The sequence below is a fragment of the Metarhizium robertsii genome (assembly GCF_000187425.2).
Source record: "Metarhizium robertsii ARSEF 23 chromosome Unknown MAA_Scf_5, whole genome shotgun sequence".
Lineage (NCBI taxonomy): Eukaryota > Fungi > Ascomycota > Sordariomycetes > Hypocreales > Clavicipitaceae > Metarhizium > Metarhizium robertsii.
The window spans coordinates 1,337,781-1,352,710 of NW_011942193.1; the positions used below are offsets into that span (position 1 = coordinate 1,337,781).

Consider the following 14,930-nt stretch of genomic DNA (forward strand, 5'->3'; position numbering starts at 1 on the left):
CCAGCGTTTTGGCAGATTCGTACGGGCACTCCACGTCGCGATGAAGCATGTTGACGCAGGTCCGCCAGGTGGAATCTTGCACCTCCGTTCAATGTTGAGTGAGGGTGAACCGCCGAGTTGTGCTTCTCCTGTCCAGCGGCATGCTCCGCCCGCCGGCGACATGGAATCCCAAAAAGCAGACACGGACTAGTTGACGTCATCGTCGTCATTCCCAACCCTCACGCCTCACGTCACCGCCGCTGGCCCTTTTCGCCCGCCTGCGCAACTACCCGTCAGCGACATCGACTAGCCCCGCGCAGCTGTCGCAGCCCTCGTCACAAGCAGCCTGCTGACTTTGGGTGGAAGAGCACAACGGCGATGATGACGCAGACCCGGACGGCGAGCGGCTGGCGGCGAGTTTTGCCCAGGCCCCAGGCACGGAGGGACGAGACGAGGCGCTGCGCGTTCTCAAGGCCGCCCGGAGCCTCGACTTGGACTTCCGCGCAGAGGCCATGTCTTCCGGATACTGGACTTGCCGTCATTCGAGAAGGAGTAGCGGGACGAGTACGCGGTGAGTGCCCCGGGGTCGTTGAGAATACCGTAGTGGCCTATGATGATGCTGCCCGGACCTTGTTGGCGTGTTGACGACGAGGAGCATTATCTGGTGCAGTCTTACACCGATGGGTGTAGACAGGTGGTGACGGGCTCGTTGGAGTTTACGTGGATATCTTCTTTTTCATGAAATGAACCTTGGCTTGTTGTTTAGCAAAACGCTACTACTACATGAGAAACGCTAATTCCTTCTTCTTCTTCTCTCCTCTCCCAGGGCCGCGCTCTCCTCTGCACAGTCCCTCGAAACTCCTGCCTGGTTCAATGTTCCCTCACGATTGTCCTCTCATCAGCCGCCCTCGGCCCTGTTCAGCCTAGCCTAGCTGTGTGAATACCAAATATGGAAAAGAATGCAAAGTCTGCCTGTCCTCGGCAGACATCTAAAATTACACATGTCTGCAATGCGGGGGATATAAATGCCAGTTCGGACGACTTGAACCCCAGTATCAAAACTCCTTTGTTTGTTTGCTTGTTTGTTCTTGCGCCGCACAATGTGAATAAAACACACCCAAAGTGTTGGTTTTTAGTAAGAAATTTGTAAAAAAAAAAAAAAGAGAGAGAGAAATGGTAACCGCCTGTATGAAAAAGACTACCGCCCGCCCAGCGGCTCAACCATCTTGACAAGATCGCTTATAGTAACAATCTTGTACCCCTTCTCTTTCAGCTCCGGCAAAATCATCCTCAACATGGGCGCCGTCCACTCCCGCCTGTCGTGGCAAATGACAATGGCGCCCGGGTGCACCATGCTCAGGATGTGCTTGGCGTTCCTCTTGGGGTACGGAATCTGCGGATCGTGAGGGTACACGCTGCCCAGCGTGATGCGGTAGCCCCTGTTGCCCAGCATGTCGCGCATCTTGTAGTTGAAGAAGCCGGAGCCCGGGCGGTAGTAGTTGTTGGGCAGCGTCTTGCCCTCGGCCTCGTACGCGGCCACCAGCTTCGCCTTGACCTCGCCGACCTGCCTCTCGAGCTCGTCCATGCCCAGCTTGTTGGCGGGCTCGTCGTGCATGCCGTGGTTGGCGAGCTCGTGGCCCTCGCGTATCAGCGACCGCAGTGTCTCCTGCCGGCCGTCGGCCTGGGCGCCGATGACGAAAAAGGTCGCGTGGGCGCCGTGCTCCTTGAGTACGTCCATGATCTCGCCCGTGTGCGCTGACGGCGCGTCGTCGAGCGAGAGGGCCACCACCTTCTCGTCCGTCGTCACCTCGAAGAGCACGTCTGGGTACTTTTGGCGCAGGTAGCCTATCAGCGCCTTGGGCGGCTTGTATATGCAGTATATCGAGTAGATGGGGAAGATGAGGAGGAGCGCGAGGATGCCCAGCAGCGTGAGGGTAGCCATTCTATTGCGGCGTACTTGGCGCCGAAGCTTGGTTGGCAGGCGGAAGAGGGCGAGGCGCGGCATGAGGGCATTTAGATGGAGGCGAAGGCGGGGAGGATGGTTTGTTGATACCGTCGACGATGCGCGCCCGGTCGTGATGCCCGCAACGCCGTTTGATGTGTGGAATCTGGTGGGCTTCACTTCATCGGCATCGATTCGTGAGGTCGATCGATGAGGAGTCGATGGGGATATTTGTTGCTGGGACAGATGGATCGGAGAAAGAATGCCGATGTCGATGTCGATGTTGATGTCGATGTCGCTGTCGCTGTCGCTGTGTACGTGATTGAACTGTTTGATCTCTTCTTTTTTTTTTTTGATGTGCCCCTGGCTGCCACGTTCTTGTCTTGCTGCGCGTACGGAGTAGTACTACTAGTACTAGACCCTGCACTAGATGAAGATCCAGGGTCAATGATTAACTTGATCTTATTGGATGTCAGGTGCGTGAGCAGGGGGCGGCAGGGATTGGCGGGTCTTGGTTGAGTTCAATGTTGCTTTAACTGTTGCCTGAATGGGTTCCCATGGAAATAGACGCATGCACCGACTACAGTTATATACCGACAGCCCATCAGCCCACAGGAGTTTCATTTTGAACGCTGACACCAGGGCATAGACATGAGCAAGAACATGGTATCTGGCTCACTATCGCGCCTTCTACTCGCCATGTGCCACATAGGCTCTTCTCAAGAAAACACCTGCCACCTCCATCCATGACCTACTTCTTCAAACTTTCAAAAGCCTGCTCAATATCCCTCTTCAAGTCCTCAAACCCTTCCACGCCAATGCTCACTCGCAACAGTCTCTGGTCAACAAGCGGGTCCGTCATGGCCCGCCACTCGATCAAGCTCTCAATGCCCCCCAAACTGGTGGCGTGGTGAAATAATCTCAGTCTACTAGGAAGCTTCTTGGCAAGATCCATGTCCTTCATGACAATAGCGAAAACAGGTCCATACCCGGCAGGCATTTGTTGTCTCAGCCAGCTCCCTTCCTCTGCCGCCTCAGGCTGCAGACTAGCATGGTGAAGCTTCTCGACGAGCTGTCCGACAACAGTGGACGAGTCGCCGAGCTGACTTGAGAGCCATTTGACAAGTGCTGCCGCCGTCTGGCTCTGCCTAGCGACTCGCAGCTCCAGCGTCCGAAGAGATCTGAGTCCCAGCCAGCCCTCCATGCTGCCCATTACCGAGCCGAGAACGAGACGCTCTTCGCGGAGCTCCTTGGCCCAGCTGTTCCCGGGCCGGACTGCCAGAACGCCGCACAGCATGTCGGAGTGCCCGCCAATGTACTTTGTTCCGCTGTGCATGATGATGTCAGCTCCAAAGTCGAAGGGATTCTGAAGTGGAGGTGGCGCAAACGTGGCATCCACGGTCAAGAAGGCACCGGCTTTGTGCGCTTTGTCGGCGTAGAACTGGAGGTTGCGAGCTTCGCCTGTGGGATTTAACGGTGTTTCCACATGGATGATGTCGCCAGGCCCCAATTCGGACGGGTCACAGTCCAAAGGAAGTTTCTGAAGACCAGTTAAGCGGGAGACGACCTTGATGACGCCGTGGCACCCATGGTATCCTTCGCCAATGGCAATGCGCTTGGGATTCAGCCGAATAAGCATGGCATGGAATGCAGCCAGGCCGGAAGCATAGGTGAGCGACGGGCCGCCGAGAATGCTTGATAGAACAGCCTCGAGACGAGTCGTGTTGGGGTTGGAATCCCGCGAGTAAATATGCGAGTCCAGTGGAGCGTTGGGCTGGTAAACTATTGTCAATATTCGAGTACACCTTCCTGCCACACCGTGTCTAACGAGTTTTTTGGCCGGCTGAGGAGATAGACATGGCACGTCCAGGGACAGGTCATTATGGACTCACATCGGGATTATTCCAATCCCCCAGCTTGGTGGGATCCGCGCTATTCTTCAGCTGCTCCGGGTCATCACTGTATCGAAACGTCGTGCTGACATGCATAGCAGGTGCTACGGCCCTATGCGCCGAAATAGCATCATCTGCATGGACCGTCTTGGACGATAGTGAAAGACGGGCCATCTCCTCAGCCGGAACTCCGCTTGGTACTGATGCCATGTTGGGTAGCTAGCTACAAGTGCGCCAATGATCGGATGAGGGGCTCGGTCCTGAGACGTTTGCCAGAGAGCGTTAATATTCGCAACCTGGTGATGAGAAGCAAGCCTGGAGGGAAAAGGTGTGACTCCTCGATCAGATGCGGACTCTGGCATATATGTGAGAAAGCATAGGGCGTGGACCAGACTGCTATCAGGAAGCTAGTCACACTGGTTGATCACGGCATGGCAATTGCTGTTACAGAAGGCGTCAATGGCCAGGAATGGTGGAGCATTGACCCAGCATTGGCGGGGCCAAAGGCCGAAGGTGTATCGAGTCGACATGTATCGGAGGGCGCCAACGACAAATAGCCTTTCATCGAGTCGACTTGGCGCGGCCTTGGCCAGAAAAGCCGTTGCAAGGTCGCAACGAAGATGGTGGACTTTTCAGCGGAGGCTTAATAAGTGAATAAATCTCCATTGATATTATCGTCAAGTCATTGCATTATGGCAAACGCCAGTTCCCGCCCATGCCGATTTCACAATTCTCCCACGAATTGCTACACTATTATATCCCAGGCGAAGGCCCCAAATGCGCGCCATCCCATGTGTAATTCTATCAATGCAACCAGAGCGCCATACTCCCGTTTCCCAGACCCAGACTAGTTTCGTGTCTCGTCAGATAGCTTGGGAAAGTCCATGGTCCCAAGTTCCGAGCCTTGGCCACTTTGGCCACGCTTGCGCCCGGGCATCAGGAACCGGGACACAGTCGGTTGACCGTTTGAATCTTGCGACTCGGTCAGCTTGGAGAAGAAGCCGCGCTTCCGGGGCTGCTGCTTGTAGTCGTCTAAACCGACATCCTCGAATCCCTCCTCGGCGGTGGGAGGCTCGCGCTCAAACTGGCGGTCAATGGCTGATCTGGGGAGGCGACGGAACCGAGCAGAGTCTAGGCTCTGTCGTCCGAGACCGTCGTGGGAAATCACGGGTGACCGAGCCGTGATATCCTAAACAGTCATGTAAGCAGCGTTGCTGAGTGTCGAGGAATGTCTGGGTCTGGGAGAAAAAGGACAGACTAACAAATGATCTTCGGTAAGAATCAAATGATTCGCGGGAGATGGGAAAGTGCTCAATGTCGCCGAGGCTGCTCCCCGTTTCCGTTGAGGCCCTTGAAGACAGGTACTTGCGAGGCCATTGCCCCTTGTCCTCTGTTGGTGAGGGCTGTTTTTGTTGCGGACGAGACGGATTAGTTTGGTGGCGCAACGAAGCAAGGAGCCTGGCTGTTGGTACACATACCGGAAGGTATACGCCACTGTCATTCACAACTAACGATTCCAAACAGCCAAAAGGTTAGATTCGATAACTGCAAATGGTCTTGTGACAAAGGGAGCCAAGGCCACGGCCAGGGTCCGCGCCAGCACGAGAGCCGTGCAAGCATGGTCTGGTGGTCTGACGGTCTGGTGGCATCATGTCGCAGGCGGGTGTGGCGGGTAGGGGATCGGGTCACGCACCACTCATCTTGTACTCGCCAGTATCGTGGCTCCTGGTGCTTCGAATGCTGAGGGCCGACGACGCTTTGGATCCGACCGTGTCAACACGCTCGAAGCCCAGGTACGGATCTTGTCGCTCGGGGTGCAGGTTCTCGTCGTGTGCGGCGGCAGTGCCGGTGCGGCGAGCAAAAGGGTTGCGAATGGGCATCTTGGAGACGGGCGACGGCGACTACGGCCGAGCAACGACGACGACGACGGGTGGCCGAGGTTCAATGTTGCGAGGAGGAAATTGCGTACAGCCGGGCTCTGTCGACGATGGGAACAAGAGCCGCAGGTGGCGGAGTATACCAGTCTAGAATAAATGCCGACAAGGAAAATGCTATGGACAAGGAGGAAAGCGGCTAATGGCGTACAACTGTGTGGTGAAGTATTTATTTGATACGACGAACTGGACCGTGGCATGGCGTCGGCAAGGCGATGATGGGGCTTTTTATTGACTTTACTTGTAGGTCAAGTAGCATGGCACCGTCTGGTCCCGGATGGCATTGACTTTCTGCTATGCACATAAAGTTTGGAGGGCACACGTGCAAACCTCAGGGCTTGCGCCAGGGGCCAAGACAATTTTCCAGCGAGCCCGGCGCCTGCATGCAATTAACTAGAGGCTTTGGCTCAAGTGCGCCAAAGTCGACACTCGGCGCTCCACTGGTAACTGGGCGCTGCCCGTAGCGGTGGGGCTCATCAATTGATTGTTTCACCGGGTCGGACTTGCCAGGGCCGAGGGGCCACATCTGAACATTGAATGCCGCCGGTCGACAAAGTCGGCGCGACTGGATGCGACTTGATGATGCGCCGCGGCGATGCCCACCCCACCACCGTCAGTCACTGACTGCACCATGAGTGCAATTGTGGAGGCCAAGGCGGCCCAGGAAAGCATTGACGTAATACGCTGGACCTCGGGCCGTCCTCATCACTATGTATTTAGCTTTGCCCATTCCAGCTTTTCAGGTGCCTAACTGATTGCATCGTTGCTCTACAGGGGACAGAGGGAAACAAGGCGCCGTCCATCCCGTCAGATGAACCGGGCGCAACCATGGGGAAATCCGGGGCAGCACAACCTCTCCAAGCCCCATCCCTGCCAGAAAAGGATGAACTAGTACTACCCGTTTCGTTCGCATGATGTCAATGACGAATGGGACTGGCCAGTCCACCATCCGGCTCGATCCGGCTGTTTCGATGCTGCCTCCTCGTCGAGATGGGATTACACTGTCGGCTTCCTTTTTGGCCATTAGCATCGTCAACCACGCCTGCCAAGCTTCAATGTTGGTGCGCTGGTACAGGAGGCAAGAGGCCAACAAGGAAAACTTGTGTGGCGCAATAGGACACTGTACCGCACTGTGAAAACCACCAGGGTTCCGCACATCCGGTACAGTGCACAATCGGAATGCACGCACCAAGTCCTAAAACGCCAGGCTTGTGACTACCTAGGTTATAAAAATATCTATTATTGTCAGCAAAACCAGTCACTGAGAATTTATGCCCAGTCTCATATGAATAGGCAATTGCAAGAGTGAGGCACTTGTTCCCCCTAAATACAGAGTTGCTTTGTCCTCACCACCAGCGCAAGCAAATTAAACTTGACGACTTTGCTTTCTTATGCCAGCATAATGGGTTCTCACAACTGATGAAATCTAATTTATACTCCGTACCAGCCAGAAATAGAGAAGCAATTTAGACTCTGCAGATCTCATGGTGTCGGGTGGCGAGTACTGACAACACTGTTCGTTAACATCATGAGAGCCAACCGGTTGGTTGCGCGACAACAAAATGCTTCAAGCACGGACATCCATCTCATCTCGCAAACGATGCCCCCTCTGTCTCACTGTCCAAGTAACGAACCTACCGTGAGATTGTCCGAGCTTCGAAATCCGTATGCGAGGAGTGCGAGAGCTGATAGGATCTCGGCATTTTCCCGATTCGTACTAGCTGGCCAAACTGTCACGATAATGACCCAACAACTTGCTGGTCGAGTCCAGAAAGTAGCCCCCTTTAAGTGGGAATCCAGGCACCGGATGATTCCTTTTCGAGAATGTGGTGAATTTCTTCCAGAAGCTCCTTTTTCTTTCCGTATTGAAACCGGGTGGTGACTCGCTGGCTATTGATTGGTCATGGTCACTACGAAGCATTGTGATCTGCTGGGAGCAATCTCAGCCCTATGTCTCTCCCAGTAGTAGATGACGGGACAGCAGATGGGTTGACCAGGGGAGAGCTAGTCTAATCTGTTTAGCTTCTTGGCTCGGCAAAATAATCCCCTTTGGGCAAATGCCAGGGGAGCTGTCCCGTTTAATGGTATTTTTAATTTCCAGACTTTGCCGGGTTGCTCTTCGTCTTTGAGTCACCGGCGGGGGATTTCGTCCAAAAGGAGATATATATCTTGTCTATCCGCCTCCTTCTTTTCTCAAACCAAGTTCTTGGGTCTGTCCTACATTCTGTCGAGGCCTAACGAGCGGGACGCCTCCTTCATCTTACACCCATCTCGTTTCGTTGCAATCAAAATGGTCAAAGCAGCGCTCTCCGTCCTTCTACCCCTTCTCCTAGCAGCAGGCGCAGCTGCATTTGGCTGCAATTCCATCATCAGCTATACAACTTGCCAAGACCGCATCGTTCACTGGTACGACCCGGATGATGGCCAGATCTGTGATCCCCACGACTGCGGCGGCGGCCGAGCTCCTCCGAGAAAGGATGTTCCTGGATGTGCATTCTACACGGGGACTGAGACGTTGAAAACTGAGCCATCGTATCTTCCATGCTGGAAGCCTTCAACTGCCATGGCCGCCCCTACAGGAAGCAGTGTCAAGTCCTCGGTAGAGTCGACACCCACAGACACGGGCGTGGTTGCAAGTTCGAAAGAGACAACGACAGGCTCTTCTGTTCCCGCCTCGACCACTGCTTCTGTAGCTCCTTCAACAGCAGCATCTTCTGCAACTGGATCCGTCCCCGCAGCCGCTGCTTCTCCATCGACGACTCTGCCAGCTACCATCTCGACAACGACTCAGAGTGAAACGGCCACATCTGGAAATAACACAAATAAAACCGCTACCATCTCTACCACCTCTACACACACTGGCGATGCTGGAAGACTGGTTGGTGCATCCAAGATGGTCCTTGTTGCTGGTATCGTTGGCGGTTTTGCTTTGCTGTGACAGACATGAGGTCAACAGGATATCGTGGCAAGATGGCGTCTAGTGTAACAGGACATGACATAATAAAATTGAACGGATACCTGCATGCATGGAGTAGTAATACATTCTGTCAGCCCGTCAACGTAATCTGTGGCACCTGACCAGTCGCACAGTGATGAAGCAGTCGACCAATGTTGCATGTCCATGGTTGCACAATACCTCATTCCCTGCTGATATTGTCCATTCCGGAACATTCTACTCGCCAGCATGTCTCGGACCAAAATGCACAGAGTACGGAGTACGCCCGTTGTTCACGCCCAACCTCTGGCCTACCAAATGCATGTGCGGGAATTTTGTTTCTCTTGTCTCTTTTTTTTTTTTTTTTTTGGCGGTTTTTGATTTTTGGGCCTTGATTTCGCAGCGCGGCCCATCACCACTCGACTCGTTACTTGCAATATTTTTGCAAATTGAAATCAGGTGGTGTCCAAAGTGCCATAAGACTGTTTTTCTTTTAGTCTGACTTGCAGTGAGACGAAAGTGCAAAATTAGCACAATCAGGATTCACAACGTGTTTGGTTCAAGTTTCGTCAGATACACGGGCTGCTCGCTGGCTCTTGCTGATTCTGACTCTCTTTCACTCGGAACTGCGCCTGGACCCTGCCCTCAGTGCCTTTTCTTATTTTTTTTTGCCGCAGCCATTCGATTCCATCCGCTGCAACATGGTCGCATAAATAATGTCTGCCTCCCAGGACTTTTGCCGAATGTGGTCTCTAATTCTTGTTGTCGCCTGCACCTGAACCAAAGCCGACGGGGGAGGGAGGCTCAAGCATGACTTCCTTCTTTATACAATGGCAGCTATGGCAACAGATGACATTTGTAAGTCTTGTCGGCACACGCTGCACTGCCTTGCAGGAGCATTGAGTCCTGAACTGACTTGGTTATGTACTGCAGGTCCTTGCATGTTGCATAGCCACCGTCTTTCTTATCGGTCTCGTAAAGCTGTGGCAAAATAATCGAGAGCTTCGAAAGTACGAAGTTATTGACGAGGAACGGCGGTCTCGAATTACAGAGATGAAGCACTGTGGGGTCCGCCACATGAGCTACTCGAATGTTCCGTTTGGAGTACGAGCAATCGAACGCGGAGTCGAGGTTGAAGGGATATGGATAGCCGGTTCCAGACCAGCAGAGGCTAGCCAGACTGCTTCCTCTGCTCCTTCGGCCATCGAAGGCTCGAAACAGGCTGTCCCGGGCGGAGAAAAGGTATACTACTGCTTGGAAGATGCTCAGGAAAGCGTTGGCGAATCGTCGAATGCAGCATTTACCCGCTCCAGTGCGCTATCAGCACCCGATGCGCACCATGTGGCCGAGTATTCCGACTACGCTGTGGAACACAACGACGAGAATCGTGTGCCTGCAACAGCAGACGGCACTGCATATAAACCATCTGGGTCAGGCAGGGTTTCGTTGCAAGGCTCAGAGAGAAGCTTCACGCTCTCCCCTCAACAGATGGCCAGGCACAGGCCGAGGTCGAGGGCAGTATCACTGGACTCGAGTGTTGTCAACAACCTGCAGAACACGAGACAGGTTTACGGCTCTGCCCAGGTATTCGTGAACAGGACGCATCGCAGGCTGAACTCTGGGTTTGAAGTCCTTCCGGCGGGTACATTGGGTGCTCGATCCGAATTTCCAGCTGCAAGGCCTCGTTCAAGACGAGAGCGCCACAGCATAGAACCACAGACAAGGCCAACGCCTGCAAAATTACAGAAGCAAAGACGGTAGCCCTGCTTGCTATGGTGTATATGATGAGTTAGATTTTTTCATCTTTTTGGGAGGGCTTTTGTGACATCCGATCTCGGCTAGGGTAAATATCATTGCATGTAAAGTTGGTGCACGGAATATATATTCTTATTAATGACATAATTACCAAAGTGGATACGCATGACGGGTTAATTGGAGTTGAACTTGGCATGTTCCATCGTATTTGACCAGCCCAAGCGGTGCTCCGGGTACTACACAATAGTATTGCCGACTTCCTGAAACTGGAATCTCGTAGTTCGATCGGGTTCTCGGTGATAACGGTAACAGCCTAGTGCCAAAAACTATCTTGGAAACGGCCGTGATCCAATTGGCCAAAGCAACGGCGTACCCGAATAGAACAGCATTACCCCATCTGGATTCTGGAGAGTATATAAGTGACACACGCCTGCAATATCTACAATACTAATAAAGTTGTCAGCTCAGACGGAGTCATCTCACAATGCCGCCCCAGAAAGTCGCCCACGCCGCCGTAACTGGCTTCGACAACGCCTCGGCATATGACGTCCACCGCCCCTCGTACCCATCTGATGCAGTCGAGGCTCTGCTGCACAACCTCGACGTTGCCAACAGGCCTCGCGCGAAGATAGTTGATCTCGCAGCCGGCACGGGCAAGTTCACAGAGCTACTGGCTGCTCGAGAGGAGCAGTATGACATTGTGGCAGTGGAGCCCGTCGCCAAGATGCGCCAGAGTCTCGTAGGCAAGCATCTGGAGCATGTCGAGGTAATAGACGGACTAGCCACGAGCATAAATCTAGGCGACGGGTGGGCGGATGCCGTCATTGCAGCCCAGGTATGTTTATGCAATCCAGTCCGTGTATCCCTGACACCGGATGCTAATGAGGGTTCTCCCAGTCGTTTCACTGGTGAGCTTTGATCCCGCTGGACACAGCCGTCAAGGTCTACACTAATAGCAGCGCAGGTTTGCAAACGAGGAAGCACTGAAGGAGATTCGTCGGGTGCTCAAGCCGGGCGGCAGTTTGGGCATCATTTGGAACATTGAGGATTGTACGTGACTCCCCCAACAGCGGTTGCTTGACTACAGTGCCAACAAGCGTCAGATAACCAACCGGCGAATTGGACGGCTTCGACCGCCTGGGAAAAGGAATTGAAGCAGCTCATCCTTGCCCTCCCGCCGGACGGCACAAATCGATTCCGAGACGACAAATGGCGGGACGTGTTTGGGCGGCAAGCTCGTGATCCAGCGCCGTTGTTTGCCGTGCCTATTGGTCAAGAAAAGATCCCGTTTACGGTCTGGCTGACCAAGGAGTTGCTGTGGGATCGAATCCAGACGTTGAGTCAGTTTGCGGTGCTTCGAGATGCGGATAAGGATGCGTTTAGGGCCAAGTTTGATGGGATTATGAGCGAGGGGGACCAGGTCTGGAATGAGAAGGAGGAGGTTGAATTCCATGGGTTCACGGTGTATGCGTGGACGAGGAGGATTTAGGGATGAAAAGCAACATATTGATGGTGGTGGGAAGAGGGACTTCTAGATAGTAGCGAGAACAGGCACGTGGTGGTATCAAGACGATTTATTCATGTCCTTGGCGTGCTTTATGAGTCTGCCGAGATGTACATTACTGCATGCGAGTTAGTCGCTCCATCGTCAAGGTGGAAAAAAAAGAGAGAGAGACGGAAAGCTAGAAGATGCACCCACCATTGTTTCCTCGCACGAATGCATCTCCGTAATCCCTACGCTTCTTGCCGTTGATATACTCCTCCGTCTTCTCTAGCGCAATGTTCATGTAGCCGTCCACTGATTGCAATTCACCTATATACACGCATCCAGTTAGTCATGTGCACCATTCACATTTTGATGCTGCACAAACGGCGTTCATGTGCATCGTGGACAGGACGTTGCGGCAGCGTCTCAGGGAGCGCCTCACCCTTGTAGACGACGCCAGAGTTGAGTTTAACAATGACAGGGTTGCCGATGATGTCGCTCAGGAAGCTAGACGGGTCCTTGCCCTCGCCCTGTGAAATGCTGCCGTTCTCTGCCGAAGACATAGTGTGAAGAATGGCAATGACAGGGTGCTTCGATGGTGATGAATGAGGTTGATGGAATTTGGCGCGAGACTTTGCGGGTACGTAGCTTCTGGTAACAAAGTGGGGCGGATTGCACGACGTTCAAATGCTCGCACTGTGGCGGCGGCTTACTCCAATGAACTTCTTCACTGGCTCTGACGACTGAACAATATTTGAACCCGCTTGGGACAACCGCCCGCCAGCTGCAACAATCAAGGCGGCCACTTGCCATTGACGCCGACAAACAAGATTGAAACCAGACAATGAACCGCCCCGCCATCAGACGTTGCCATACTTCACATTCACGCACAATCCCGCCGAGCTATTTAATACGCGGCATCGCCTGAGCCCCGCGACACGTTGGTTATGCGTAGCACAGAGGCACGCATGGGCTCCAAGCCTTTCCACCGACGTGTTTGCGAATCCGCCCCCGCGTTTCCCCTATCACCACCATGATGGGCGAAGAGCCCAGCCCTTCTCGACCCAAGGCGAAGAAGCTTCCCTTCAAGCCGACAGCTTTGCGCAAGTCTGCGTCGCAAAGGCTAGCGACGCCGTCTGATGACACCAACGCTGATGATGATGGCCTTGACCTGTTCCGCAGGTCCAAGGAGATGGAGCCAATCGTGGCTGCCGACCGCGAGAGGAGGATGAAGAAAAAGAGGAAGCAGAAGCAGGAAGAAGAAGCGCGGCGAAAATCGGTCGAATCCGCCAAGAGGCCGCTGGATGATGACGAGGAAATAGATGTCCAGGCAGCTACGGGATCACACGAGTCTCCTCGGGTAGCTATGAGAAGTACACCTGTTGGTTGTTCTCCCAAAGATGGCGACGTCATGGCTAGGTTCGTACATACGTGTGCTTAGAATTCTGTTTTGTTTTGTTTTGTTTTGTTTATGTAGCTAACTTGGGTTTTACTAAACAATTCAGCAAGTTGGTTACGCCACCGGCCTCAAAACGAACGCGCCTAGACTCAACCCCGTCAAAGAGTACGAATCTCGACATGGAAAACACAGACATGTCGCTGGGCGATTCGCCCTCTGCTCGACTACTGCGGTCTCACACCAAACCCACGACGTCGGGCAGCTTGCACCGGGTAACTAGGACGCGAAAGGCTGCACCAGTCGTGCTTGTCGATTCAGATGATGATGACGATGGTGGTGATGTTCAGGTATCACGCAGCACTAAACAACGAGAAGCTAGCGTAGAAGTCTACGAGACCAGCTTCATGGCCACCGAGGAGGAGGACGAATTTTCCGAGTACGTTCGCAGGGCAGAGGAGCAGCGTGCTCAAAACCAGGCCATGCTCAGGGTCGGCGAAGATGGCGAAGCGACAAAGGATCGCATTGAAATTCTCGTCACATCGGAGGTCCCAGGCGCCAAGCCCTGCTGCTTCAAGTTTCTGTTTGACAAGCAACTACGCCTCGCTCGCAACACGTGGCTTACGCTCCAGCATCACAAAGGAATCCTGAAAGACGTCCAAAAGGAAGAAGATATTGTGCTTACATGGGAGAAGCAAAAGGTGTACACATTTTCTACGCTGCTGACCCTGGGTATCCGGCCTGATGGGAACGGGCGGGCCGTCGTGGACGGCAATAGCTCAAAGGGGCTGGTCAAGAATCGGAGGCAAGTCCATATGGAGGCATGGACGATGGATTTATTCCACGAAATGGAACGCGAGAGGGAGCTAAAAAGGAAGCGAGAAGCAGGTGAATTGTCGGACGAGGACGAGCCGGCGGCAGCAGAAGAGCCGCCTGCTCCGGAGGTCAAGATTCGCGTCATTCTCAAGTCGCGGGACTTGGAAGACGTCAATCTAACTGTGCGGCCAGAAACGACAGTCGAGACGTTGATCACTGGGTTCCGCACACAGCGATCAATAGGCTCTGATAAAGACGTAGGCCTGTGGTTCGACGGCGACAGGCTAGAAGAGCATGTCACCATGGACGAGGCGGATATTCATGACATGGACACGATTGATGTACACGTCAGGTGAAGGGCATTGTGTCTTGGAAGCACGAATAATGGATATACATAGACGGTCCTTTTGACTAACGGCTAGTTTTCTTCGAAGAACAAAAAAAAAAGAACAACAATACCCCCAATGAAGTGCACTTTTGTTCCATGTTCAGAAGCCCCGTGGCCGCGAGGATCCTTGAGAGATGATTCATTCTGCCTGCTCAGCGCCAGTCTGTATAGCTACCGTTGGTGACGCATTTTGTCCCAAGAAGCATATGCCGCCTCTTATTTATAACACGCGAGAGTTTGAAGCGGCGCCAACACACGCTCATTACCTTCCTCAGCCTGTTTTAACACTGTGTGCCCTGTGTGTACGCTCGTCCAGGACGCATTGTATTTTGTAGTGCACGTCGCACCCTGGTACGTATCCAATCCCTACATTGTTCCTGGCAACTATACCTAGGTAAGTAGGTAGT

The 14,930-nt window shown here is 53.4% G+C and overlaps 7 protein-coding genes across 7 annotated transcripts; 4 read left to right on the top strand and 3 right to left on the bottom strand.

The window, feature by feature from the left end:
- Positions 1-1,177: 1,177 nt before the first annotated feature.
- Positions 1,178-4,023, bottom strand: MAA_04253 (Cys/Met metabolism, pyridoxal phosphate-dependent enzyme; the record flags this gene model as incomplete). The annotated part of the gene is made up of 3 exons (XM_007822251.2): positions 1,178-2,231; positions 2,677-3,695; positions 3,814-4,023. 3 exons carry the CDS (start codon positions 4,021-4,023, stop codon positions 1,178-1,180), a joined length of 2,283 nt encoding a protein of 760 aa, XP_007820442.2.
- Positions 4,024-4,660: 637 nt separating this feature from the next.
- On the bottom strand, positions 4,661-5,693 carry MAA_04252 (uncharacterized protein; the record flags this gene model as incomplete). The annotated part of the gene is made up of 3 exons (XM_007822250.1): positions 4,661-5,002; positions 5,076-5,203; positions 5,507-5,693. 3 exons carry the CDS (start codon positions 5,691-5,693, stop codon positions 4,661-4,663), a joined length of 657 nt encoding a protein of 218 aa, XP_007820441.1.
- Positions 5,694-8,037: 2,344 nt separating this feature from the next.
- On the top strand, positions 8,038-8,685 carry MAA_04251 (uncharacterized protein; the record flags this gene model as incomplete). The annotated part of the gene is made up of 1 exon (XM_007822249.1): positions 8,038-8,685. The coding sequence occupies one exon, from the start codon at positions 8,038-8,040 to the stop codon at positions 8,683-8,685; it is 648 nt and encodes a 215-aa protein (XP_007820440.1).
- Positions 8,686-9,512: 827 nt separating this feature from the next.
- On the top strand, positions 9,513-10,310 carry MAA_04250 (uncharacterized protein; the record flags this gene model as incomplete). The annotated part of the gene is made up of 3 exons (XM_007822248.2): positions 9,513-9,540; positions 9,635-10,069; positions 10,171-10,310. 3 exons carry the CDS (start codon positions 9,513-9,515, stop codon positions 10,308-10,310), a joined length of 603 nt encoding a protein of 200 aa, XP_007820439.2.
- A 611-nt stretch (positions 10,311-10,921) lies between these two features.
- Positions 10,922-11,926, top strand: MAA_04249 (methyltransferase; the record flags this gene model as incomplete). The annotated part of the gene is made up of 4 exons (XM_007822247.2): positions 10,922-11,272; positions 11,335-11,345; positions 11,402-11,487; positions 11,541-11,926. The coding sequence occupies 4 exons, from the start codon at positions 10,922-10,924 to the stop codon at positions 11,924-11,926; spliced, it is 834 nt and encodes a 277-aa protein (XP_007820438.2).
- A 193-nt stretch (positions 11,927-12,119) lies between these two features.
- On the bottom strand, positions 12,120-12,486 carry MAA_04248 (LSM domain-containing protein; the record flags this gene model as incomplete). The annotated part of the gene is made up of 2 exons (XM_007822246.1): positions 12,120-12,250; positions 12,309-12,486. The coding sequence occupies 2 exons, from the start codon at positions 12,484-12,486 to the stop codon at positions 12,120-12,122; spliced, it is 309 nt and encodes a 102-aa protein (XP_007820437.1).
- Positions 12,487-12,956: 470 nt separating this feature from the next.
- On the top strand, positions 12,957-14,491 carry MAA_04247 (Ubiquitin supergroup; the record flags this gene model as incomplete). The annotated part of the gene is made up of 2 exons (XM_007822245.1): positions 12,957-13,342; positions 13,429-14,491. 2 exons carry the CDS (start codon positions 12,957-12,959, stop codon positions 14,489-14,491), a joined length of 1,449 nt encoding a protein of 482 aa, XP_007820436.1.
- Positions 14,492-14,930: the final 439 nt, after the last annotated feature.